Source organism: Vidua macroura, chromosome 23 (genome assembly GCF_024509145.1).
Source record: "Vidua macroura isolate BioBank_ID:100142 chromosome 23, ASM2450914v1, whole genome shotgun sequence".
Classification (NCBI taxonomy): Eukaryota; Metazoa; Chordata; class Aves; order Passeriformes; family Viduidae; genus Vidua; species Vidua macroura.
In genome coordinates, this window is record NC_071593.1 from 2,363,240 (window position 1) to 2,389,106 (window position 25,867).

The window sequence follows — 25,867 nt, forward strand, 5'->3', positions numbered from 1 at the left end:
GGAATCTGGAATAGCAAAGGGTCAGCTCATCACTGGGCTGGGAGGAATTTCTGAGATCTTGGTACCTTTTTATAACAGAAATATCAACCAAAATTCAGCTGCAGTGGTGCTGTTCCAGGACAATGGGCAGCAGTAAAAATGATGTAATATGGAATTTTTTCCCAAAGCCCACTGTTCTAACAGGCAAAACCATCACAGGGAGGTTGTGTTGACAGAGAAATGGTGGAATTTTCAACCTTGCAGATGGAGTTTAGGAAGCCTTTCTTTTCCTGGATGACTTGTATGAAAGAAAAACAATTTTGTGTGTTATTTGAAGAACCCTTGGAACTGCCTGTTTTGCAGGGATAAGGAGCGTCCGTGGTGCTGATATTCCCGAGGTCTTACTCTGCACAGACAGGATATTGCTCATCCCATAGCTTCCCAGAGGCTGTATTTTCTTTTTTTTTTTGGACTAAAATCTGCTTTTTTCCCCCATTGTTGAGCTTGCCCAGCAGTTGATTTCCAAAAGGATCGGTTGCAGCTGCTGCAGGTTAGGGAGGACTGGGAATGTTGTTTTATTTAATGGTGTTTATCCCAGTCCTGAGTCCCGCGGTTCCCACGGACCTTTCATTCCCTGTGTTGCTGCTTTTATAAAATATCACGCTTCTCCTCGGAAATAGTGCTGAATTTTCCTCTTTTCACCCCAGAAGAGGTCTCAGTGCTTGTTTCAGGGCAAAACCAGGAGCAGAGAAAGCTGCAGGTGAAGTCCTTGATGGCACAGCTGGAGAGACAAACATGAAAACACTGAAAATCCTTCCCATAGAGATAAGATTTTTTAAAAGGAAAAACGAACCGTTTCTGTCTGATGGAAGAGGGTTTTTATTTGAACTGGGGCAGAGAATCAGCCAGAGGTGTGGCTGTCCCCAGAGTGCCCCCCTGGAGACGCTGGCATGCAGAAGAAGCCATTCCAAAGTATGAGGAAGAGTCTGGAGCAGGTTGGAGACAGTTGCTGCCCTCCACCCCTACATTACCACCAGGGCTCCTGGTTGCCAGGTGCAATGAAATCCCTCTCTCCTGGCAGCCCAAGCCCTGGGCAAGCCGGGCTGGGTCCTCTCACACACCTGGAATGTTTTGTTCCCGGCGGGAGCAGCACCGCGGCTCCTCCGCTGCTGTTTGGAGAGAGCATTCCTTGTGGCCTGTGGAAAGGAGCATTCCCTGTGTGTGCAGTGCTCTGACTCAGGACTGGTGCTCAGCCTCTCATTGCCATTCAACAGCTTGCCCTTGGAGGCTTTTTTCCATAAAATCCATAAAAAGAGGGAGGGAAAAGGCAGGTTAAAAACCCTGCAGGTTCAAGCACTTTCCTGAAGCAGCTGGAAGTTGTGGAGAAGAGGAGGCAGCTCGGGAGGGAATCACCAGTGCCACTCACACCCCTCTGATCAGGAGAGGGGCCTGCAGGTAGGAAAAGCTCCTTGGACCAAGAAGGGATTTGCAGGAGCAGGTTTTGAGCAGTGCTTCAACCCAGTGGGGTTATTTTTGCCTGCATTTAATATTCCTCATCTGTTAGTTCCAGATAATTACTTTAGGAATAAATAGCAGGTTCTTAACTAATTTCAGGAGGGGAGAGAGGGAAAATTGAAGTGCTCTGAAAGGAGGAAAAGGATTATGAAATGTTTTGCCAGCTGGCAGAGACACAGCTTTTAGGAAAGGGCAGGCAGATTCCATCGGCGCCGGCAGAGCTCCGCTCCCGCTGCCCTTCCAGCGCTTCCTGTCAGGCTGCTGGAGCAGCTGCCATTCCTCCTTGCTGCAGCTCCAGGCTCATTCCTGAAGGCCCCAAAACCTTCCTAGTGCTGGGATATACAGGCATTTCTCTGGGACCAACAGGGCTCTGGGGTGCAGAATATCATGGAATGTTTGGGGGATGTGTTGGTGTTTTCAGGGCTCAGTCCAATCCCGGAGTTAATTGGATTGCAGTTACTTTAGGATGAGATAAAACCGCTTAAATCTCTTGGTTGCAGCTTTTTGAGTGCTCAGAGATTCATTTTAGCCCAGGTACAAAGTGGAGCCAAGGATGGTGCAAGCAGAGAGCACCTGGAGAGGCAGGATGAGAGAGAAAGCACCTCTTGCATCACCCCAAAATGCAGGAACATTCAGTTCTGCTCCTGGAATAACTAGTAAAACCCTAGGTGTGGAGGTGTGGGATTTTCCCTCATGGATCTGCTGAATAACTGGCAGCAGGAGCTGCTGGGATGCTTTAGCTCTTTCTTGCCAGCTGCCTGGGTTCTTTTTCCTTTTTCTGTATTGGAGCAGGGTTTTGCGACAGGGCTTTGCTTTGCATTCCAGGGGTGGTTATTCCCAGCTCTGCCTTTCCAAACAGAATCCACATCCGTGGCAGGTCAAGCTTGGAGGTTTATTTTGACAGTGAGCTACCTTTTGGGAGCTGAGTTTATTGCTGGCCTTGTTTTCCTTCCGAAAAAGAACACGGCGTGGGTGTGAAAACTCTGAGGATGGTTATTCCTTATGCTCAAACGTTTAGGAAACAAGAATTTACCAAAGGAGATGCTTTGGAATATTTATAATATTATCAAGTGGCTTGAGAAGAGCAGACAAAACTCAGTGGAGCTTCTCCATCCTCAGATATGTTATTTGAGGCTCCTCCCGCTGTTTTAAAATTGGCCTTAAAGATGATTTTTGTTGTTTTGTGCCTGGGATCAGCCTGACATGTTGGGTTATTCCTGAGCCTGCTCCAGAGGATCCAAATTGGGATTTACTAGCTGGAAAACACCTCTTTCTAGTGGGTGTGCATTCCTGCACTTCCCATGACTCTCTCCAGCAGGATTTGGATATTATTTAGAGCACAAATAAAGGACAAATAAAAGTAGTTGGGATCACACAAGGTCTTGACAACTCCCCAGCCCATCACCATCTGCAGGGTCCTGCTGTCCCCAGGCCAGAGGCAAAAACCCTCCTGCTTGGGATTCTGGCAGGGCCTCAGGGTGGGGATGGAAACCTCTGCCTCCTGGGGAGCTGCTCCATGATCCCAGGCTGGGAGGAAGGGAGGGACAGACCCTCCTGCCCTTCTGTATCCTGAGCAGGAGCACGGCCCCATCCTGAGCAGGAGCACAGCCCCATCCTGAGCAGGAGCACGGCCCCATCCTGAGCAGGAGCACAGCCCCATCCTGAGCAGGAGCACGGCCCCATCCTGAGCAGGAGCACAGCCCCATCCTGAGCAGGAGCACAGCCCCATCCTGAGCAGGAGCACAGCCCCATCCTGAGCAGGAGCACGGCCCCATCCCAGACTGGAGCACGGCCCCATCCCAGACTGGAGCACAGCCCCATCCCAGACTGGAGCACGGCCCCATCCCAGACTGGAGCACAGCTCCATCCCAGACTGGAGCACGGCCCCATCCCAGTCTGGAGCACAGCCCCATCCTGAGCAGGAGCACCAGCAGCGCTGGCTCCATGCTGTGTCAGGATGGAAACCAGCAGAGGCACTACCCAGCCATGGATGCCTTTGCTTGGAAAAGGCCCAACCTTCCATTATTTCATTATTTTTTAGCTCAACTCCGCTTTTCCCTTCCCTCAGTCCCTGGGAGTTCGTGCCTGCTGGGCTGCGTGAGGCGGGTTCGTGGCAGCAGCAGCAGTGCCCGTGTCACAGTGTTTGGGTTCCAGCCTCCCCTGCCACAACAGTGACTCCAGCAGGGATTTCTGACACGGGAAATGTGCTGGCTTCTGCCGTGGTTCCTCCCACAGATTGACAGCCCTGTGGATTTTCCAAAGCTGCTTCATCAGGGAACCTGACAGCAGTGGGGACTGGTGCTGTCGCCTGTCATTTTCCTGGGCATGAATTGGTTGCCATGGAAAGCTTTCCCACTCCGTGTCTCCACCACCTGCCATTCCCACGGCATGAGAAAACCCTGGATTAGTAACAGCAGCTCAAGTTATTCCTGAGAAATGAACCTCATTTATAAATCAGGTCAATGACCCAAGTTGATGGTTTAACATGGGGTTTGTTACCAGGGTATTTCTGTATCAGGATATTTCTTTATCAGGATGTTTCTATATCAGGATGTTTCTGAATCAGGATATTTATCCTGCTAAGTAATCCATGTTAAACAATGACATCAATAACTTCAAATCCTTCCAGCTGTATTTTCTGGGTTAGGGTTTGGAAAAAATAATTATAATATTCTTATATTGGAGGATGTTAGGGAAAAGCTGTCTTGTCTTCCCTCTTGAGGAGCTAGTTTGCTTCCTGGCTTGCTGCAGGTTGGATTTATCCTATGGACTGTGTGGATCTGCCTCCAATAATCCTGGTCAGTTCAGGGCTGGAGGTGGCTGGGCAGCCTCTGCCTTGTGGACTTGTGAGGAACCCAGGCTGAGTGATGCAAGAACAGGGAGCTCACACTGGTTTGGGTGCTTTCCTCGTGCTAGGAAAGGATAAAAAGGGAATTTCTGGAAAAGAAAGCCCCGTGTCATCCCTGGGAGCTGTTACTGTGGTTTGGGCTATGGATCCAGGAGCACTCAGGGAGCAGCTGCTCCCTTGGTCTCCACTCAGCCACCTTGGGAGGGAAAAGTGCTGCTGCTCTGCTCAAGATAGGCTGGCTGCTTCCTGGAAATGGAGCCCAGGGGTTTGCCTTGCTGTGGCAGGCATGGATTTAACCTCACACGGTGCCAGGTGCCCAAACTGGACACAGCCCCTTGTTAAGGTGGATTTATGTCATGATACTTTTCTGTCGTCGAGGTGTCACCTTACACTTGGGATGCTGGGAATAGCTGGAGATACAACCTCTGCTATCCCAGCCTTCCCAGCAGTAAATCCCGGGGGGATTTGCTTTCTTCACCTACTGCCAGCCAGGGCTGTGTGCAAGTATTTCACAAATAAAAGGAAAAGGGTGGTGAAAACGAGGCAGGGCATTTTTCCCCCACAAGGAGTTGTTTGGGCTAAAACAGCCTCGCTGGTGGAACAGGTTCCACAGGGCGGAGGGACTGTAAATGTCACTGTGATCCTGTCTCACCTCGGGTGAGATTCCACAGGGATCCTTTCCCCATCCCAGCCGGGCCCCACGGTGCAGGGCAGGGCAGGGCGATGTCTCCTCGTGCCCAGCGAGGGAGCAGCAGCTCCAGGGGTTTGGCTTTGGCTCTCTGCTTCCCACTGGAGGCAGCAGCAGGGTGGGGAGAGATGGAGTGAGCTGGGAAAGCCGTTCCTAAACCCTCAGCTGCTGCAAAACTGCAAAACCACATCCTGCACTCGGTGATTGCTGTGCCAGAGCCCTCTGGTGTGTCACACACCTCTCGGTGCGTTCCTGGTGCTCCCTGTGACCTCCCCATTGTCCCTTTCCCAGCTGTGACGTGGGATGCCATGGCCAGCTCCTCGGACAGTGACGATGACGGGTTCATGGCCGTGGATCCAGAGGACGCCGCGGTGGAAGGGACGATGGAGCAGGAGGATGAGCCCCACGCCGAGCTGGAGGTGGAGGAGCCCAGGCCCAGCTCCAGATCAATGCTGGAGCTGCCAGAAGAGGTTTTGGAATACATCCTGTCCTTCCTCTCTCCCTACCAGGAGCACAAAACCGCCGCCCTTGTCTGCAAACAGTGGTATCGACTGATCAAAGGTACAAGTGATGGCAGCAGTGTCTAACTGTGGGGCTTGGAACCCAGATCTCTTTTACCTTTGCCTCTTGTTTTCCCCTCAAACTCTGAAATCTGGCTTCTGCGAAATCCTAGAGAAATCCTAACAGCCATGGGGTCCCTGGCTTTGCTCAAAGAGGCCCTGTAGCTGTGCAGAATTGAACCCCTCAGCCTCTCTCAGTGTAGAAAACCCAGAGAGGCCATGAATTCCCATCCTGGAAGTGTCCAAGGCCAGACTGGACAGGGCTTGCAGTGGTCTGGGGTAGTGGAAGGTCCCACCCTTGGCAGAGGTTGGAGCTGGATGAGTTTTGAGGTCCCTTCCAGCCCAAACTAAAACAAAGCCCAAGCCCCATGACAGAGCAGCTCCTTTGCTGCCTTTGGGTGCTCCCAGTGCTGCACTGGTGAACTTGGATTGCAGCCTTCTCCCCAGAGCCCCTGCCAGTGTCCCATGGCTGATGTGGCTTTAATTGCGCTTCGTTTGTGTCTTGCTCAGTAATTAACATTCCCAAAGCTGCTGCTTTCAACAGCCCTGGCTCTGGTTCTTACAGCTCTGCTGGAGATAAGTGCAATATAAAATCTGCATGAGTAGAGATGTGCATATTCCAGCTTCCTGGAAGAGTAGCCCAGAGACACAGATCCTTCCTTTGCCTCCGCACATTCATTCCAGAGCCTCGTGGGGGTATTTTAATGCTGGAGAAATATGATACAGCAAATAAGGAGGGAAAATTTGGACAAGGATACAAGCAGAACCTCCTGCTTCATTTTATTTTAATACACTGGGTGATTTCTGGTATGATTCTGTTGGGTGCATGCTTTAATCACGAGCTTTATTTAAAAACAAGGAGTTTCAGAGGAGAGCAGTTCAATCCTAGGGAATGGGACAGGTTGCTGCACAATGGGAATGTGTTCCTTCTGGGAAACAGGAGTGGGTGTCAGGTGAGGAATGCCCTTGGCAGATTGTGGGGTGATGGCTCATTTATGGACTTCTCATCTGAAGGATTCCAGGCATTTCCCACTTTGCCCAGAGCTGAACAGGCTGGGGGTTAAAAAACCACAGCTACCCCAGCAGGGACCGTGGCCCAAAAGAACTCTTTTTGTGCATCCTTTTGGGGCAGCAGCTGCCCACAGCCCTGGGGAAGGGCCTTTTCCAAGTGCTGCAGCCCCAAGTGGCTGCTTGGCTGTTTCCTGGAGTGGCCTGCAAGGGATGCAGCTGGGATGGACAAACACCTGGGATTCACCCCAAAGGGATGTGGGAAACATCCCTGGAGCCCAGGGATGAGCAGCCAGGGGCACAGCATGGCTTTGGGCTGTGTCACCTCTCAGGGGACAAGTGGTGCTGGGCAGCTGGGCCCTTCTGGGGCAATTCCAGCCAAAAAAAGGTCTGGAACCACCACCTGTGAGCTGTGCCCAGAGAGGTCACTCGAGGTAAACAATTGATTCGTGTTCTCCTGGTTAATTTTTCCTGTTTGCCAGGATACATCTGCCGTGCACTGCTGGAGCTCACATTCCCTTTCCCGTGTGACTCTCAGGGATCAGCTCCTAGAGGACTCCAGGCTTTATTTTTTTATTTAAAAAAACCCTTCCTGCTTTATATCCCGGAGTGGGATTTCTTGCTGGGGGTGTTCCTGGCACAGGGCTTGGGGAAGAACTCTTGGCAGGTTGTGGCATCCTCAGTGCAGGTGCCACCAAGTGTCTGCTGAGCTGCTGCTGCTGCCAGAAACCTTCTCCAGACCCTTTTGTCTCCTCAGGGAGCGGCCTCTGGCCCCTCCCAGCACCCTCACACAGAATTAGTGGCAGTCTTGGAGCATCCCTGCTGATTTTTATCACTGATATCTCCTTTCCGACTTTGTTCAGATCCCTGGCCAGTAGCTGCATTCACACTCTTAAAAATTGATTATTGCACTGAGCTTCCTCGAGGGAAGGGAAGCTGCCCCTCGGGGTGTGCTGAGGGAACAAGGGTGCAGCACAGAGGGCTGAACACAAGCTCTCCAAAGCATCCCAGTGCTTCCTTCCTTTCCCAAAGGCTCTGCTTCCCGAGCCGGAGCTGCCGGGATGTCATGACCCAGCCGGTGCACGCTGCTGACTTCCCCATTTGCAGAGTTCCCTTGTCTTTATTCCTTTAATCCCCTGCATTCCCAGCGTGTTTCTAACCCAAACACAGGGGTTTGCAGCTGTCCCCGTGCAGGCACAGTTTGTTCCCAGCCTTGCTGACAGTGTTGTTCTCTCCCCAGGTGTGGCCCATCAGTGCTACCACGGCTTTATCAAGGCAGTGCAGGAAGGGAACATCCAGTGGGAGAGCCGCACTTACCCCTACCCCGGCACCCCCATCACCCAGCGCTTCTCACACAGTGAGTATCCCAGGAATGTCCTCCCTCAGGGGCTGGAAGTGCCATTCCTGGGGGCTGGCAGTGCCACACGTGCCTCCCTCGGGGCTGGCAGTGCCACACGTGCCCATCGCCGCCAGTGTTCAACCCACGGCTGTGCCAACACTCGGCACAAGAGCAGGGATTTGGGAGCTGCTGGTCATGGTGGACTCGTTGGTCCTAGGAAATGTTGATGGAGTGGAAGGGGGGTGGGATTGTGGCTTTCTGGTTGTGCAGGGATCTTTCTGCAGCTCCCCAGGCTGGAAAACTCTCCCAGATCATGGAGTCAGCCCTTGACCAAAATGTGTCCCCAAGTGCCACATCCAGGGATGGCAACTCCAGCACTGCCCTGGGCAGTCTGTGCCAGTGCCTGACCCCTATTCCATGAATGGTTTTTCACAATATCCAGCCTAAATCTCCCCTGGCACAGCCTGGGGCTGTTGCCCTTGCCTTGTCCCTTCCCTGTTCCCTGGAGCAGAGCCCGACCCCCCCCGGCTGTCCCCTCCTGTCAGGAGTTGTGCAGAGCCACAAGGTCCCCCCTGAGCTTCCTTTTCTCCTGGCTGAGACCCTTTCCCAGCCCCCTCAGCCTCTCTTGGGGCTCCAGCCCCTTCTCCAGCTCCATTCCCATCTCTGGACACGCTCCAGCCCCTCAGTGTCCTTCATGTCCTGAGACACCCAGAGTTATCCCCAGGATTTGGGCCCGAGCTTTGCGTCCTCCCCAGCAACCCCTCCCTCAGCCCCTGGACTGGAGTCATTCCCAGCAAAGCCAGTGGGTTTTGGAACGTGCAGCACTCAGGGATGTGCACCAGCTGCTCGCACAGGTCCTCTACATCTGTGAGGAAAACTGGGAATTGTGCAGTGTGCTGGGCTCAAGTCGAGCAGAGCTGCAGGTGGATTTGCTGACAGAAGGGAGCGATTCAGTCAACAGCACCACTCAATGTTTGGGTGAATTCTTCCCCTGCTTCCAAGATTCTGGAAAAGAACAGAGGATAAAAGATACCTAAACACAGTGCCTTTGAGGGAAAGTTATTGAAATAAACCCTGTTCTTTGGAGTGCAGTAGCATTGAGCTGCCTCGGCTCCAACAAAAAAAAATTCCTTCCTGTGACTTCAGCACGGGGTCTGAGCCCTCTGGGGGACAGCTCTTCCAGGAAGCAAATTGCATTTTTCTGAGGGAAGATAAACACGGTGCAAGCCCTGCCATTCCAAGAGCAGCAGGCATCACATTTTCATCTTCCCAAGCAATAATTTATGAGGCAGCCGCGACGCTGCCTCCTGCCAAGACAAGCCCGGGAGACGCTGCGGGGAGCTCTGGTGAAGTCATTGTGCTCTGCCGAGATACCCTCGCCTTCCTGAAGGATGAAAAGGCTCCGCAGTTCACAGCTCATTTTTAGCAACGTTAGTGAAGTGCTTATTAACGGCTTCACATTTGCGTGTATTTCCCTTCAATTTTAGCAGTTTTTGCGACTGCTGGGTGCTCAGGCCAGCTAGAAATTGCCTGGAAAAGGCTCAGAGCGCTCTTTCCTTTATCCTGCTGCCTACCACGGGCTTCCTGGCTGCAAAGTGAGTTGTCTCCCTAAATCCACTGCCCTCGGAGCGTGTAATCCGTATTAGCCTCGCTCGGTGACAGGGCCCCGGCTCTGCCCGGCCCCGGTGGCCACGGCAGCGTTATTAATGCACTTTGTGGGCACAAAGCTAATCTGGATTAATTTGTTTGCTGACTTAAACGGATTGGTTTGTGAGCAGCTGCCCAAATCTGCAGCCTCTGCTTTCCCTGCAGCAGCATTCCGTGCCTGCGGGCGAGATTCCAGCGTTAAAGCCGAGCTACAAATCGTCAGTTCCGGAAAGTCAAACTCTGAACCGTCACCTAAAATCCCAAGGGATGACGGTGAGCTGAGGTGGAGGGAACAGGATTTTGGGCAGTGGGGAGGGAGCAGGCAGGACTCACAAAGCCCTTCTTGAGGGATGAGTGATTTGCTGTTTTTTTGTGGGAAGACGTCACCGCCCAGGCACGAGTCAGTGCTGCTATCAAAGCTCTGTCTGGGGCTCGCTCTCGCTTCCAGGAATTATTAGAACTATCCCAGAAGTTCTCACAGGGAGCACAAACGGCTAAGGAGGGGAATTCTAAGCAGCTGGAAGTCAACCTGTCTGCTCTCAGTCCTGAAGGGAGGAATGGCAGAAGTGCTTGATAAGGAATAGTGAATGGAAGGAGCTGCCCTGGGGAGGGAGTGCCTGGCAGGGATCACACCGCTGAGAGCAAACTGTGGATGGGCTGTCGCTTTTCCAAAGGCTGCAAAACTGCAGGACATGAAACATCAATCATGCTGGGTTTTAGGGGCAGAAATCCCCCGTGTTTGGGGTTTTTTGGATGATGTTTGCAGGAGTCACTGAGCTGTTTTATGTATGAACCTGCGAGGTCACAGCAGGGCGATGAGTCACAGGGTGAAATCACTGCCCGCAGTCGGAAAAAGATGTCAGGAGGCTCAGGAATGCAGAAACGGAAAAGCAGCAAAGGAATGCCGACCCTTCTGCCAGGGATATTGATCCTTTGCTGGAGGAGTGACTAATTTTAAGCACTGATTTATTGTTTTTGTTTCCAAGGAGCCTGGGGTTGGTGGCACCACCGGGATGAGTAATTACAGCAATTTGTGGGTTTGACGAACCGTTGGGAGCGGTGAGAGCTGGAATGTTTGTTTTACAGGATGGGCTGCTCCTGGAGCAGAGCTGCAGCTCCTCCCAGCACCCAGCCTTGCTCAATATCCCCGGATTTTTGGCTGCACCCAGGCCCTGCGCTGCAAGGAGCAGGACAATGGCATTTTAGAGAGTGAGGAGATAGAGGTGGAGATGGAGATAGAAAGAGATGGGAAACATGGGGCTATTCACCTGGAGAAGGCTCCAGGGAGACCTCAGAGACCCTTTCAGGGCCTAAAGGGGCTCCAGAAGAGCTGGAGAGGGACTGGGGACAAGGGCTGGAGGGACAGGACACAGGGAATGGCTCCCACTGGCAGGATGGATGGGATATTGGGCAGGAATTGTTCCCTGTGAGGGTGAGCTGGCCCTGGCACAGCAGCTGTGGCTGCCCCTGGATCCCTGACAGTGTCCAAGGCCAATACCAAAGGCTGTCACCCTCCAATCCATGTGGGAATGGGATTGACAGCCCAGCCAGCTCCTTCCCATCTCTCCAGTGGGAAATACAGCCCTTGAACTTGGATGGGTGAATTTATTTAATGTTCTCTGAGTTTCAGAAGTCCATGCTCTTGTTTATGGTGAAGGGAATGTGCTTTCCATTTGGTTGTCCCTCCCCAGTCAGCTCTGCTCTGGCTGTCGGCTGCTCCGGGTGAAAATCTCTTGCTCAGGACAGAGGAGTCAGGAGTGTGCTCAGAACCAGAACCTCTGCTCTTCCTGAGCATCAGTGTCTTCAAACACCAGAATTCCTGGTTCCTTTCCAAAGATAAGCCACTTCTGCAGTGCTGAAACTCTGGGGGTCACTGAATTTTGCTGAGACATAAAAAAACCCCAACTAAATCCATTCAGTGTTTTCCACCCAAAGAAACCCTAAAACCATCAGGGACATGCACAATTTCCCCCTGATTTGTTCTACACCTGGTATAAACTATATATAAACATATCATGGAATCCCAGAATATCCTGAGCTGGATCCACAAGGATCATCCAAGTCCAGCTCCTGACCCTGCACAGAGCAGCCCCCGCAATCCCACTGTGGAATTCCCACAAGCTGGAATAAACTCCACTTTTCTTTGTGCTTGCTTTTTCCTGGGTTTTCCTTTTTTTTTTTTTTTCTCAAGCTGCTCTGCCTTCCTTATCTTCAGCAGCTTAAAATTACTCTTAAAAGAAGTAGGAGAGCATAATCTCAGTGATTTTGCTGGGGAAGCATTCCTTGTTGGGAATGTTATTCCACATGGAATTTTACAGGAAACCCGGAATTCTGCCCAGCCTCTAAGGCAGACAAGCTGAGCAAGCCCTCCCTGCTCCATCTCTCAGTTCCCTCTTGCCAGAGGTACCTGGCTGCTGCAGACACTCCCTGCCAAAGTCAGACACTTCCATGGGTTTTGTTTTGCTGCAGAGCTTTTTTGGGGCCAAAAGCTCTTGGGTATCTTGGAGGAGTTGTCAAACGTGGTATTCCCTCCCTGTTCCCCACCTGGCTGCCTCATCCTTCCCCATGGGGAGCAGAGGGAATGCCCGTGATTGATCCTGAGTTTTAGTGGGACATTTAAATGAGATGGGGTGAAATCCTGAAGAGAGAACAAAGCCCAGGGCTGGGTGCACAGAGGGGTCTGTGAGCTGTGTGATCCAGCTCAGGGCAGGTCAGGGAGCTCAGTGCCTTAATCACAGCTAAGCTCATTAATTACAGGCCTCTAAGGCAGTTTTCTCTGCACTTTGAGGAGTAGCTCTGCCTGAGGGATAATCCTCTTGGGAAGGTTCTTGCTGGAGCTTCACTCTGCTCAGGGGTGTCCTGTGGTTCTGGGGAGCTGGGGCAGCCTGGCTGCTGTTCTCCAGGGAGGAAAGGGCCTGGCCTGGGGGTGGGACACAGGGCAGTGACAGTGCTGTGGGGACAGCAGTGACAGGCTGTGGGGCACAGGGCAGTGACAGGGCTGTGGGGACAGCAGTGACAGGGCTGTGGGGCACAGGGCAGTGACAGGGCTGTGGGGACAGCAGTGACAGGGCTGTGGTCACAGGGCAGTGAGAGGGCTGTGGGGACAGCAGTGACAGGGCTGTGGGGACAGCAGTGACAGTGCTGTGGGGACAGCAGTGACAGGGCTGTGGTCACAGGGCAGTGACAGTGCTGTGGGGACAGCAGTGACAGGGCTGTGGTCACAGCAGTGACAGGGCTGTGGGGACAGCAGTGACAGGGCTGTGGTCACAGCAGTGACAGGGCTGTGGGGACAGCAGTGACAGGGCTGTGGTCACAGGGCAGTGACAGGGCTGTGGGGACAGCAGTGACAGGGCTGTGGTCACAGCAGTGACAGGGCTGTGCTCTCTCACAGGTGCGTGTTACTACGACCCCAACCAGTCCATGTACGTGTTTGGGGGCTGCACCCAGAGCAGCTGCAACGCCGCCTTCAACGACCTCTGGAGACTGGACCTCAACAGCAAGGAGTGGATCCGGCCCCTGGCCTCAGGTGAGCCCGGGAGCTCCCCCACGCCCCTCCCTCCTCCCCACGGCTCGGGCTCGTGGTTCTGGATGTCTGAGCTTATCCCACCGGGATTGGGCTGCATCCCAGGGAGATGTGGGGCTTGTGGCAGAGTCTCAGTCCTCAGCCCCGCCTTGGGGGTGTTTTTGGGGAGCAGCAGGTCCCTGTCATGCAGGGTGAGGGACATTCCCTGCAGCCACCAGAGCCTGCGGTGATAAGGCTGAGAAAATCAGGATTGTTCAGCCTGGGAAAGGCTGAGAGAGTTGGAATTGTTCGTGCTGCAGTAGGCTAAGATGTGATGATTGTTCAACCTGAGGAAGGCTGAGAAAATCAGGATTGTTCAGCCTGGAGAGGAGAAGGCTCCAAGGAGAGCTCAGAGCCTTTTCCAGGGCCTAAAGGGGCTCCAGCAGAGCTGGAGAGGGACTGGGGACAAGGGCTGGAGGGACAGGACACAGGGAATGGCTTCCACTGCCAGAGGGCAGGGATGGATGGGAGATGGGGAAGGAATTCCTGGCTGTGAGGGTGGGCAGGCCCTGGCACAGGGTGCCCAGAGCAGCTGTGGCTGCCCCTGGTTTCCTGGGAGAGTCCAAGGCCAGGCTGGAGCACCCTGAGATAGTGAAGGTGTCCCTGCCTGTGGCAGGGGGTGGCACTGGGTGTGTTTAAGGTTCCATTCCGTGATTCCATGGTGAGAGTCATTGTCCCAAAGCTGAGATTTTCTTTGCTCATTCCAGTGGCTCCCACTCCAGTTATTTTGGTGGGTGGAGCAGACAAGCCCATGCAGGTGGGAGAGCGTGGGAAAGCAGGTTCATTCCTGCTGTCCAGGCACCCTCAGCCGGGCAGGAAAACACCACAGATGATTTCCCACACTGGTTTTTGTGCTGGAAATGTCACCCACAACAGTTTGGTTTTTTCCTTTTAATTTCTGAATTCCACTAAAATAACTTTGAGGAAAGCAGAAGAATTGGGGGAAGCTCTTGGGGCAGAGGGGAGAATGCAGTGTTAGAGCAGCTGTTTTGGCAGGAGGAGGAAGGAGAAAAGGAGCTCAACATCCACCAGCATTCCTTGTTGGGAACAGAATTCCCTGTCATGTGCCCCAAGTATTGTGGACTGCTCAGATATTGTTTATAAAGTATTTTCTTTTCTGGCACTTGAAGTACTCCAAAATCCAGGGAATAAGGAGATAGAGGTGGAGAAGGATATAGAGGGAGATGGGAAACCTGGGGGTGTTCACCTGGAGAAGAGAAGGATCCAGGGTGACCTCAGAGCCCCTTCCAGTGCCTGAAGGGGCTCCAGGAGAGCTGGAGAGGGACTGGGGACAAGTCCCAAGTGTTGGTATCACCTGGGAATTTCCAGCTGTGAACACCTCCCTTGGTGCTTGGACATCCACCCACACTTCCTTCGTGCTCTGGTTTTGTGCACACAGCCCCTGTGGGACTCCCACAAGGGAAGAATTAGGGAGTTGTGGATTTAAACAGGGAAAATGAACCCCAGCCCTCCAAAGGGGCTCCTGCCATCCATCCTGCCCTGCTGGGGCTGGAGAGGGGAGGATGCACAGCTCCTGGGCTCTGCAGAGCTCTCCCTGCCCCAGGGCACGGATTCCTGCAGCCCGGGGAGCTCTTTCCTGTCCCCAGTGCCAGGCACACAGAGCCCGGCGCTCCCGAAGAACGGCTCCTGTGGGAATGCCTGGCAGGGCTCGGTCCCACGGGAAGATCCCCCGAGGAGATGTTCCTGCACCCTGTCATGGGCGAGATGGGATCACAGCTGAAACTGGAGGCTGGGCCCGGGGAGTGCTCTGGTTCCTGCTTTTCCAAAGGGATGAGTCAACCCCGGTGGGATCCCACAGCTCCCGCTCTTCCTTTGGATGCCCCGAACTGGGGGTGGCACCGCCTGCCTGGGAAAGGAGAGCGGCTGGAGGGGGCAGAGCTTTGAAATGCTGGGATGTAAATAAGGCAGGAGAGGGCTTTTTAAAAGAAAAACCGAAGAGTTGACATTGATTGATTACCACTCATTGTGTGTGCAGGCTAATTGCTGTGGAGGAGTTCCCACACCTGCCCCACAGACTCCAGAACTATGGGATGAGACCCTGGCTCTTTCCCAAGGCCAGTCTTGCTCAGAGAGGTTCCCTCACACTCCACGTGTGCCCTTGTTAAGCATCTTATTTAACGAGCCCCGGGCAGGGAATGGGAGCACAATGTCTTCATCCCTTCCTGAGAGGCTTTTCCAGGAGAAGACACCCTTTTGTTGTTGTTGTTGCTGCTGTTTGTTCCTACCTGTTTTCATCCGAGTTTTCTGGCTCCCAGGCATGAGATGACATCAGAGCTGGATAATTCCCCTCCAGCCCAAGCTGCTTCATCTGGGAGTAAATATTTAGCCTTCAAAGAAATAATTGGCCTGGGTTTCTTTCGTCTCAGAGACGGAGGAGGGAGATAATTACTTCAAAAAACCCTAATTTTTGAGGTTTCAAAGTATTTTTTTGCTTAGATCTGAAACAATGGCTTTGACGTGTGACTGATGGGGCTGGAGCAGCACAAGAGAGTTGGTGCCTGGCTCTTCTGGAGAGCTTTTGGTGGGATTGGAAGCTCTGGAAAGGAGGGTGGCAGGCAGCAGGATCTCTATTTTCAGAAGGTGCCTCCCAGCTCTTCTCCCTGGAGCTCTCCTGGCCATTGTGGAGCTGCTCCCACCCTTCCCATCCCACGCAGGATCTGCTGGAGCAGGAGCAGGATAATTACCAGCCCCACGTGTGGGATGCTGCAGTGCTGTCCCAGGGTAGGTGGTCTCTGGCAAGCAGAGACCTTTTCCATGTGGTGGGGGTGCTTTCTTTGCCCTCATTTGCACAATTTACCTGGGCAGTTGTTGGAATTTGAGCCCATCTGTGCTCAGGGCATCCTGATGGAGGGCTGGGGGTGGTTTATTCTGGAATCTGTTTATCCAGCTGGAGGCCAGGGTGAGGCCCCACTCCTGTTGAGTCCAGCTGGAGCACACTGGTTTCAGTGGTGAGAGTCCCTGGTGCTCCCCAAAAATGGGCTGAACAGTCAGGAAAGAAACCAAACCTCATTTGAAACAGAGAGTTGCAGGACATTCAGTACCTGGAGGGGCTCCAAGAATGCTGGAGATGGACTTTGGACAAGGGCCTGGAATGCCAGAGGGCAGGGTCAGATGGGATATTGGGAAGGAATTGTTCCCTGTGAGGGGGATGAGGCCCTGGCACAGACTGGAAGTGTCCAAGGCCAGGCTGGACAGGGTTTGGAGCACCCTAGGACTGTGGGAGGTGTCCCTGCCCATGGTGGGGCTGGGACTGGGTGGGCTTTAAGGGCCCTTCCAACCCAAAGCACTCCATGATTCCATGACTTCATGCCATGGGAGCTGCAGGGGGTTGTGGTGAGGCCTTTGCTGATGCTTGGATTCATCCCTGGATCTGCTGCCCTGCTGGCAAGGAGGGTTTGTCCTGCTCCCATGCAGGTCTGTGTAACTCTCCTGGTGAGCTCCCACCCCTCCCTGTGCAAGGAAAGCTGCTGGAGGCTCCCAGAGGAGCCCCAGGAACTTTGGCACCATTTGAGCCTCCTGTCCACACATCCTGCAGGGACAACTCACAGGCAGAACAGGGAGGGTCCCTGGGCAGGCTCCTGCTGCCCCACCTGGGCTGTTCCAGGCTGTGTCCCTGCAGGCTTTGTCCCTCCTGGCATCCTTGGTTCCAGTTCCTCAGAGTCCTGCACTTGGCCTCTCTCGGCCAGAACCACACCAGAAAGTGCCTTTTTGAATTAGGGAGGAAAAGGCCAGGAACTCTGCTCTCCCAGGGGCTCATGGCACAGAGGTGAAGAGCTTTTCCCTTTGAAACTGAGCCTGTCGTGTTTGTAAAGCCAGGGATGGTGCTGGAACGACCAGGGCTTTGCAGGGAGAGGCATTCCTGTAGGATATGCACATCCTCCTCTCGGGTCTGTTTTCTCATCCCCCTTCTGCTCCCAGCTGGGCAGGCAGGAGGGCTGGGAAGGGCCCTGTCCCTCCTGTCCCTGTGTGGTTTCCCTCTGCCAGGCTGGGATATCCCTCTCTGATCCCACAGGGGTTCAGGAGCCCCGAGGCTCCACTTTTCCTGTTGCTGGGAGGAGAATCCAGCTGCTGCTGCCCTGGGCCATGCTGCCCCGGCACGGGCACCTCCCCAGGACCTGTTCCTGGTGTTTCCTGTCCCCTGCGGTCACCCTGGGGAGAGGGAAAGCTTCTCATCTTCCTCAGGACTTCGGGATCAAACCGGGCTTGGAGGCAGTACCCCTCCGTGTGAGGCTTTGATCCCTCTGTTCTCGGGCTATGGCAGATCCTCCCTCCTGCTCCAGCCTGGAGTTTGTGCCTAAACCTCCTGGGTGGCCTTAGCAGGACGCAGTAAAACCCCTCTGCCAGCAGCTCCTCGTGGCTCAGCTCTTCCCCCAGCCCCCTCCGTGCCCGGAGTGGGAGGATCAGTTTCCCTTTGTGACTGAGGGGAATGTGCCTTTGATGGTGTTGTGTCAACAAAAGCAACAGCCCCAAGGAGGCAGGAGAGGCTCGGCAGAGACTCCTGGTGTCAGATGTGGTCCTGGTGGAGAAACCTCCCCGTCGCTCGTGGAGCAGAGAGGTTTGGCCTTGACAAAGCTGTGCAAAAACCTTGCTCCGAGCTAAACAGCCCAGCCTTGTTTTCATCTGCCCCTTCTAGAAAACAGCGGCAAGTTTTCAAAACAGATTTCCAAATAGTCGCTGGAGTTTCACGGTGCTGAATTCCTCGGTTGGGATCTCCTCAGCTCTGGGAGATTTGTGGAGCTGAAGGAGACACGGGGAAAGGACTGAGTGGGCTTCCCGAGGAGGGGGGTGGTGCTGGATCCCACAGGATCCCAGAGGATCTCACAGGATCCCACTGGATCCAGCTATGCACGGCCACAAACCAGAGCCACACTTGGCACTCAGGGAATGAATCCCACTGGGACAGGAGCAGGGCTGTCCAAGGGCTCAGGGGGAATCTGAGGAATAATCAGAGGTGTGGGAATAGTGGGGAACTCCTCACGTGTTGATTTAAACCCTCTGTGACTGCAGACTGTGCAGCTCATTCAGTTCAGGGTCATGTTTTGCATCAGCTGTGTCCAGTCCTGGGCCCCTCAGTTCAGGAAGGACCTGGAGGGGCTGGAGCATGTCCAGGGAAGGGATCAGAGCTGGGAAGGGGCTGGAGCACCAGGAGCAGCTGAGTGAGCAGAAAAGGGGCTCAGCCTAGAGAAGAGGAGGCTCAAGGGGGCCCTTCTGGCTCTGCACAGCTCCTGACAGGAGGGGACAGCCAGGGGGGGTCGGGCTCTGCTCCCAGGGAACAGGGACAGGAGCAGAGGGAACGGCCTCAGGCTGGGCCAGAGAAGACTCAGAGTGGACACCAGGAGGAATTTCCCCATGGAAAGGGTGCTCAGGCCTTGGCAGGGGCTGCCCAGGGAGGTTTGGAGGTGTCCAAGGAAGGGCTGGACGTGGCACTCACTGGGCTGGGTGACAAGGAAAGCATTGGGCACAGGTTGGACTCGATGGTCCTGGGGGGCTTTTCCAACCTCAGGGAGTCTGGGAGTTTTTTCCTGCAGAGCAGTAACTGAGGTGCTCTGCCCTCACCCCAAACTGCAGCTCTGTTCCCCTTGCAGTCACTTCCCTCACAGGGATCCCAGGCACAGCCTTGCTTTGGGCATTAAAACCCCCCAAAATCCTGACCTGACCAAAACTCTGTCTGCAGAATACTCTTGGTGTCTCCCTGACCTCTGAGCTCACTCCGTGGTGCCCCACGGCCCCGTGTGACTGACAGCAAAGCTCAGTTTTATGAAAGGCTCAGGATCACCTTGAGGCCCCCAGCCATGTGTCCCTGTTGGCCTCCCAGGAGCCCGAGGGATCCAGGAGCTGATTCCTGGCACAGAACAACCTCCCTAATTATGGCTGAGTGCCTGAGCCTGCAAAGTGGAGCAGGTTAGTGGCCTGGATGGAAATCCTTCGTGCTGTGAGCAGTCTTGGTGAGCCTGGAAGAGAGGAAAGCTTTTTCCATCTCTTTTCCTGATCTGGGTGTTTTTTTCCTCCTTGCCCTTTGAGTTTGGTGGCAGTAGGGCCCGCTCCTGCCTCTGCAGAGCTGAAACATTCCATGTTATCCTCCAAAAATCTGTGGCTTTCCCACCACCATCCAAAGGCTCTTGGAGTCCTCAAGCTCAGAGTGACTTGACACCTTTTTCAAGCTAAGCTTTAATCCTGTGAACCTCCTGCCTGGAGCTTCCTTATCCTGCCCCTGATTTCTTCCTTTTCACACACCCAGTTTCCTCCTGATCACACACCTAAAATCTTCCTTACACACACTTCATTTCTTCCTTATCACAGCCCTCATTTCTTGCTTATGCCACCCCTCATTTCTTCTTTATCCCACCCCTCACTTCTGTCCTTCTGGAACAGAACCAGGACTTTCCAGGCTTTGTCCCATGCCCTTTGGGGCAGAGGCTTTCCCAGCACAGGTTGCTTGGTATTGCTTTCTCCAGTTTAAGCATATTGATTGTTTTCCTCCTTTTTTGGACTCCCAGTTTTACAAGGAGATGAGTGACCACTTCTGCCAAGCCTTTGACAAACAAACTCTCCAGCAGTATCCCTGGATATAGAGTTTGGACTTCATTCCTGCCCTTGCAGAGGGTGGCCTGGCAGCTCCAGGGTGGGAGCAGGGCTGTTCCCAGCCCCTGGATCCATCTGACGTTCATTTGTTCCTCTGTTCCTCTCTTTGCCTGGCTGGTTTTGCAGAAGGCCTCTAATGGAATTTGTGGTGTTCAATATGAAATATCTCAAGGGCAAGAGATGAAAAGTCAACCCAGATCAAGTGATGGCTTTTTGATTTTTTTTTCTGTGTCAGCTGACACCTGGTTGGGAAGGTGCTGCTGGTTTCCAGGAGATTAATCCATGGTTTAGGTTTACAGCACACACCTCCCCTCCCTTTGATTTGCCAGGCTCTGTCCTTCTGCAGCTCGTGGCATTGCTGGCTGTGTTCATCCTCTGGAAGGTTTTTGTTGTCTGGATCCAAACCACATTCCACTGGCATCCATCCTTGGATGGCCACCCCACCATGCCTGGCACGGATCAGTCCCAGGGAGTGCAGGTACAAAACCCACGAGCAAACTGAGCGCGTGGTGAGCTGTTTGCAGGGATTTATCCCCCAGGGCCCATCACTGAACCAGGCAGGAAAAGCCAAAAGATCCCTGTCTGGCATCCCTCCCCTGCCTGGGGATCTGCTCCCTGCAAACAAAGGCACGTGCTTGGAGAGCCCAGCGGGGTGACTGGTCAGTGGGATGGGGAATGGGTGAGGATCACCACCGCCAGGGGAAAACATCCCTGTGCCTCCCGGTCCTGAACCCTACATCTGAAATGTGGGATTCCCACATTCCTCCCTCCCCCCGACCCTACCTGGCTGCATCCTGCCCCTCCCTCCAGCTGGCAGCGGCTTATCCTTATCAATGCCGTGTTCCCACGGCTTTTCCAGCGCTCCCAGTGTCCGCCAAGGTCACCGAGTCACCCCGTGTCCCCTCTCTGCTCTCGGAGCTGCCGGCGAGGGGCAGAGGCAGCTCAGCCATTCCACTGAGGTGTGCCTGGGCCTCCAGGAATGCAGTGCCCGAGGCAACCGGGAATGGCTTTGAAGGAGCCATGGATCACCCGCCCAGGGAGGTGGGAATGTGCCCAGGAGCAGGGCTGGCTCTGTCGGGGGAGCTGCCGCGGGGCTGGCACAGGGGTTTTACCCCAGCAGGCCAAAGCACTTCCCCTGTTCCATTCCATGCTCTCCCTGCACTGCAGGACTTGGAAGTTCAGCCAGATTTTACCCGTGGGCAAAACGTGGGGGAAAAGCATTCCCTGCTGTGGGAAATGGGCTCCTGGGAGCGGGGCTGGGCTGCCCTGGGCAGCAGGGCAGGGAGGCAGCGGCCGGCTGTGGCTCTCCCTCAGGGAATGATCCCTCAGCCTGCGGATGCCCTCCTGCCCTGCCCGGACAGCTCAGCCTGACGTGGCAGGAGTCCTGTGGGAAGGGAACAGAGGGAAGGGCTGAGGGGGCTGGGAGAGCAGCAGCTCGAAGGGAAGTGGATGCTGGAGTGGGGATCTGGATTCCCTTTTCCCTCAGTTCCTCTGGATTCCCTCTTCCCTCAGTACAGTTTTGGGATCTCACCTTGTTCTACTGGCAGGAACACCTTCCACTATCCCAGGGTGCTTCAAGCCCTGTCCCGCCTGGCCTTGGACACTTGCAGGGTTGAGCAGGAATCCCTCCTAGTAGTAGAAGTAGCAGGTAGTAGTAGTAGTAGTAGTAATAGTAGTAGTACCTGCTACTCTCTCTTCCACCTTGGAAAGCTAGCACTTGGAGAACAATTTGCATTTTAATGATCCCAAAGTGCAAGACTGTCATCCCTTTAACCTAGGCAGAAGTTAGGCTGGATTTTCTAAGAGTGTTTTATTCTATCAGGATTTTTTTTTCTTTTTTCCTGGCATTTGATTTCCCAACCCTGCAGAGAATTTAATTTCTCGCTTGTCCGAGTTTGGTTGGAGCCGAGGAATTTGCGAACTGTGGCTCAGACAAAGCATCTCCAATTTATTTCCTTTTCAGGAAAAAGGCTCAAAAGCCCGGAGCCACACACGGGGTTGTTGACACTGGTGGTGTCTCACATCTCATGAATGTGTTGCACCCCAGAGGGAGCCGATCCCTCCTTCCCGAGGCGTGGGAGGCACCCAGGGGTGATGATTTCCCTGGACACAAATTCCCTGATCATTTCACACCCAATTATTCTGCTTTCCTGGGTCTCTGACAGGCCTTCCCTCCTGGGCAGGTAGCTCCCTGTCCAGTGTGGGGTCAGCGGGATAAACCCCGCTGCACTGTCAGCTGGGAAGGAAAGGTCCTCCTGGGAATTTCGGGCAGGCTGTGCTGACATCTATCGGCAGGAGCTCCTTCCAAGGCAGCCCAGCCTTTGCCTGGAGGACTCAATCCAGCAGGATTACGTGTGTAATCCTCGGGATGGAGCATTCCTGGGGCAGTGTAATCCGCACCCAGCACCGTGTGCCTTCCAAGCCTCTCGCATCCCGGCGCTCCGTAGCCTGATTGTAATCTTTCCCCAAAGCATCTGCTGTAAAACTCCTGGAGAATGGAGCAGGCATGCAAAATGATGGAGCCCTCGCTCATGCTTGCCTGCAGTCCAAAGGTGGATTTTGGTTCCTGCCATGAAATATTCAGGAGTTTGGCGTTCAGGGCTGGAATTACTGGAATGCAGGAGAAAAGTGCTTCCCTGGCTTGGAGGGAGCAAAGTTCAGGAACCAATGGGTTGAAAATGGGAGTGAAGGGGGAGACAGCAAGGGAGGGGAGTGTGGAGAGCTGCACTGAATTTCCCTTCCTGTGCTGGAAATTGCAGCGGGAAGATGCTGGGGTTTCAGTGAATTAACTGTTGTCCTTGCAGCAAATACTGGGAACAGCAAAGTCCTGGCTCTTCCCAGGCTTTTTGCACTTTCTCCCTCTGACTGCATCCAGAAGGGTTGTGGATTCCCCATCCCCAAAAGTGTCCAAGGCCAGGCTGGACAGGGCTTGGAGCAACCTGGTCAAGTGGAAGGTGTCCCTGCCCATGGCAGGGGTTTGAATAGGACGAGATTTAAGGTCCCTTCCATCCCAAATCATCCTGAGATTCTCTGGCTGTGCCTACAGGGTGCTCTTTAGAGGATAGTTGAGGTTTGGAGACCCGTGGTAGCTGTAACCTCACCAAATTACACAGCAGCCATTTCCTGGAACACCACTCATTTTGAGATTCTCCAAGGCTGGGGCACCTCCCTCGTGCTGTGGGAAACGATCCGGGAGCGAAAAGTGCGGAGCTCAGCAGGGCTGGACACAGCCCCGCTGTCCCACCCCCCTGCCCTGCAATTACCCCCTCCTCGGGGCTGAGCAGCCCGAGCCCAATTCCCAGCTCTTCCCTTGCCTCCTGCAGGGAACGCGAGCGGCGGGAGCCACTCAGCCCTTTCTGGGAGCGCTGAGCTCTTCAATTGCACAGGGGCTGATTTTGGGAAGGTGTCAGGCTGTGAAATCACTGGAGAAGTCTGCAGGGCAGCGTCACTTCAGGGGGAACAAAAACACCAGTGTGTTTTTACCAGGGCGAGGTAGATGCTGGGGATTCCGCCCACGGAGAGAGGGAACAGCGGCTTTTGCAAGAGCAGCTCCCCATGTGGGGCCAAATCTGCCTTTCCCAAAGGATGGTTGTGGAGGGTGACCTCACCCCGCGGAGCTCCCGGCACCTTGGGGTGCTGCTGCCAGGGAGAGGGGCAGGGTGTATCCCAGTAAAGCCTCTCCTGCAGTGCAGCTGCAGGAATTTGCGGCAGGAATTGCAGCGATCCCATCCGGGGCTGTTGGGAGATAAGAGGCCGAGCCCGCGGCGTTCTGGCGCGGTTATCTCAGCATTGTTTGCTCAATGCTGCATGAGGACATTTTTGCCAGGCATTAGCACAGAGTGACTCAGTAAATCCAGTTGCACGGGGTTCAGAGGGCATTGCCTCTCCTTCTCCACGGCTTTATCGGAGTGGCAGCACCTCAAAAATGCCGGGGTTAAAAAAATACCCACGGGCACCTTGCAACAGCGTGGAGGTGACTGATCCTCCCCGGGGCTTCTGCCTGCACCTCCCAGGGATTGCGAGAAACCAAACTTTGCTTCCACACCAGGGTTTGACTGGGCTTGTACCACAGTCTCGAGTCACTGCAGGGTGGAAATCCCACACTGGGAATTCTGTCTGCATGTCAACATCAGGGGGTTGCTGACCTGCCCCCCAAAATTGCACATAAACTCGGGATATTCCCCCGCTTCCTTCCCAGGAGGTTATTTGTGTCTGCAGAGGTTTTGTCTCTCTGCTGAGGAGACAAATCAGCAGAGATTTGTTTGGTTTTTCCTTAGGACTCCTGCAACGCTGAATTCCTGTCTGCTTCCCAGCATGGAATTTGGGGTTTTTCTGGAAGGGAACACTAAATTGCCTGTGGTTTTGGTAACAGAAGATGATACTTCTGTGGATTTTAGAGGCTCTAAGGTTTAGGCAGACCTGATCAGAACTAGTCTAGATCCCAGTTCGTAATCCCAGTGCTCTGTTTTAGACATTTTGGGGTTAAAACCAGGTGAATGTCAAATGCTGGAGCTAAGCCAGCTGAGCAGAGTGCTCAGTGTTGGGTTTGACTTCGTGAATGAGTGGGTGTGCAACAGGGATGTCTGCTCTTCCCATAGGATTGCTCCTTTCACATCTCCCCAATCCAGTGCTAGTGCTGGGATTGCTGGGATGCTCATCCTCTTCTGGCTTCTGGACTGCTGCTCACCAGCTTGTCCTCTTCCCTTTGGGAAACCTGGCAGGGATCTGGATGAATCTGCTGACTGCTGGCCTGGGAAGCAGAGGGATTTATTGGTTTTTTCCTTCTCTGGTTTTGCTTCTGGTTGAAGGGGAAGGATTTGGGGATTTCACGCTGTCACACAAGTTTGGGATGGAACTCTGTGGGATGGGATGTAGTCGGGGCCATCCCTCGTCTGGGATGGATGAGAGTTCCAGGTTGGAAACTGGGATTTGAAAATCCAGCTCCAGCCTAAAAGCCAGACTGAAAACCAGCCCCTGGATGTGGCTCTGCTGCTGCCCTGAGCATGGAAACACAAAACTCATGGTGGGCAGGGCTGGATCCAATTTGGGACAACTCAGAGTGCAAAACAGGCACCATCCTGCCTTGGGAAGAAGTGTCCAAGGCCAGGCTGGATAGGGCTGGGAGCATTCTGGAATAGTGGAAGTTTCCCTGCCCATGGCAGGGGTGGAATGGGATGAGCTTTAAGGTCCCTCCACCCAAACCATTCCAGGATTCTTGAGAAAGGACAGCCCTGAGCCCTTCCCAGGGATGGTTTCCTGTACCTCTGGAGTGCAGATTGCAGGTGGCATTTGAACCTGGGAGCTTGAATTCCTTTGCACCTTGAATTCCATGGGTTGTTGGAGCAGCTCCCTTTAATTTCTCAGGTTTGAGATGGGACACATGGCTGTGGTTATCCGGGTGTTCCGTGGAAACCTGATCGGCCGCGATGGTGGGAGTCAGCTCCCTGCAGGATCCACCAGATCCAGCAAAAACAGTTCCTGGCTGCAGCTCTCCTCCCATCCTTCCCCAGAATTAAAGCTCCTCAGTACCGATCCCCCGTCACAACTCTTTCCATGTGTTCCCTTCCCCCGGGTCAGTGCAGACCCACAAGCTGATCCTTCCACCTGGGCAATCCCAGCAGATAACCACGGGGTGATCATTGCTCTTCCCCACTCCAGCTGGTTTTTGGAGTCTCTCAGGACTGCCCCTTCCAGAGGTAAAAGGCTGGTCTGGCACTCTGTGTCCCAATGCCCTTCGAGCCAGGCTTTTCTTTTGTTCCCGTTAATCTACGCGTGTGCGGCTCCGGTGGCTTTAGAGGGCTGGATAACTGGGCTTTAAAAACTGCTTATAAGGACAGATCCAACACAGATAAAACAGCCAGAGCTCGTGTTGGGAGCGATCAGAGGCTGGCATTTCTTTTCCAAACATCTGTGGAAGCCGGAGATCTTTGGTTGGTTGGTGTTTTGGCTTTGCAAGCCAGGAAAATCCATCAGCTGGGAAAAAAATAGCGCAGCCCAGCTTTTAGCTCCTCATCCCAGCCAAAAGAACAGCGTCAGCTGTGCAGGGATGGAGCCTGCTGTGCTTAGGAGGAGTGAACTGTGCTACACCCTCAGCCTGTTCTAACCTTTATCCCCAGGA

At 53.9% G+C, this 25,867-nt stretch overlaps 1 protein-coding gene across 3 annotated transcripts in view; it reads left to right on the top strand.

Annotated features, from left to right (window-relative positions):
• The window catches only part of FBXO42 (F-box protein 42), a 45,219-nt gene that overhangs the window by 10,356 nt on the left and 8,996 nt on the right, over window positions 1-25,867 (top strand). For 2 of the 3 annotated variants that reach the window (XM_053997553.1, XM_053997554.1), the window contains exons 2-4: window positions 5,322-5,591; window positions 7,839-7,955; window positions 12,976-13,110. In XM_053997553.1, coding sequence (XP_053853528.1) covers window positions 5,339-5,591; window positions 7,839-7,955; window positions 12,976-13,110 — 505 coding nt within the window. In that variant the 5' untranslated portion in view covers window positions 5,322-5,338. Of the gene's footprint in view, window positions 1-5,321; window positions 5,592-7,838; window positions 7,956-12,975; window positions 13,111-25,867 lie in introns of those variants that run through there. The other variant, XM_053997555.1, reaches the window with a different exon arrangement.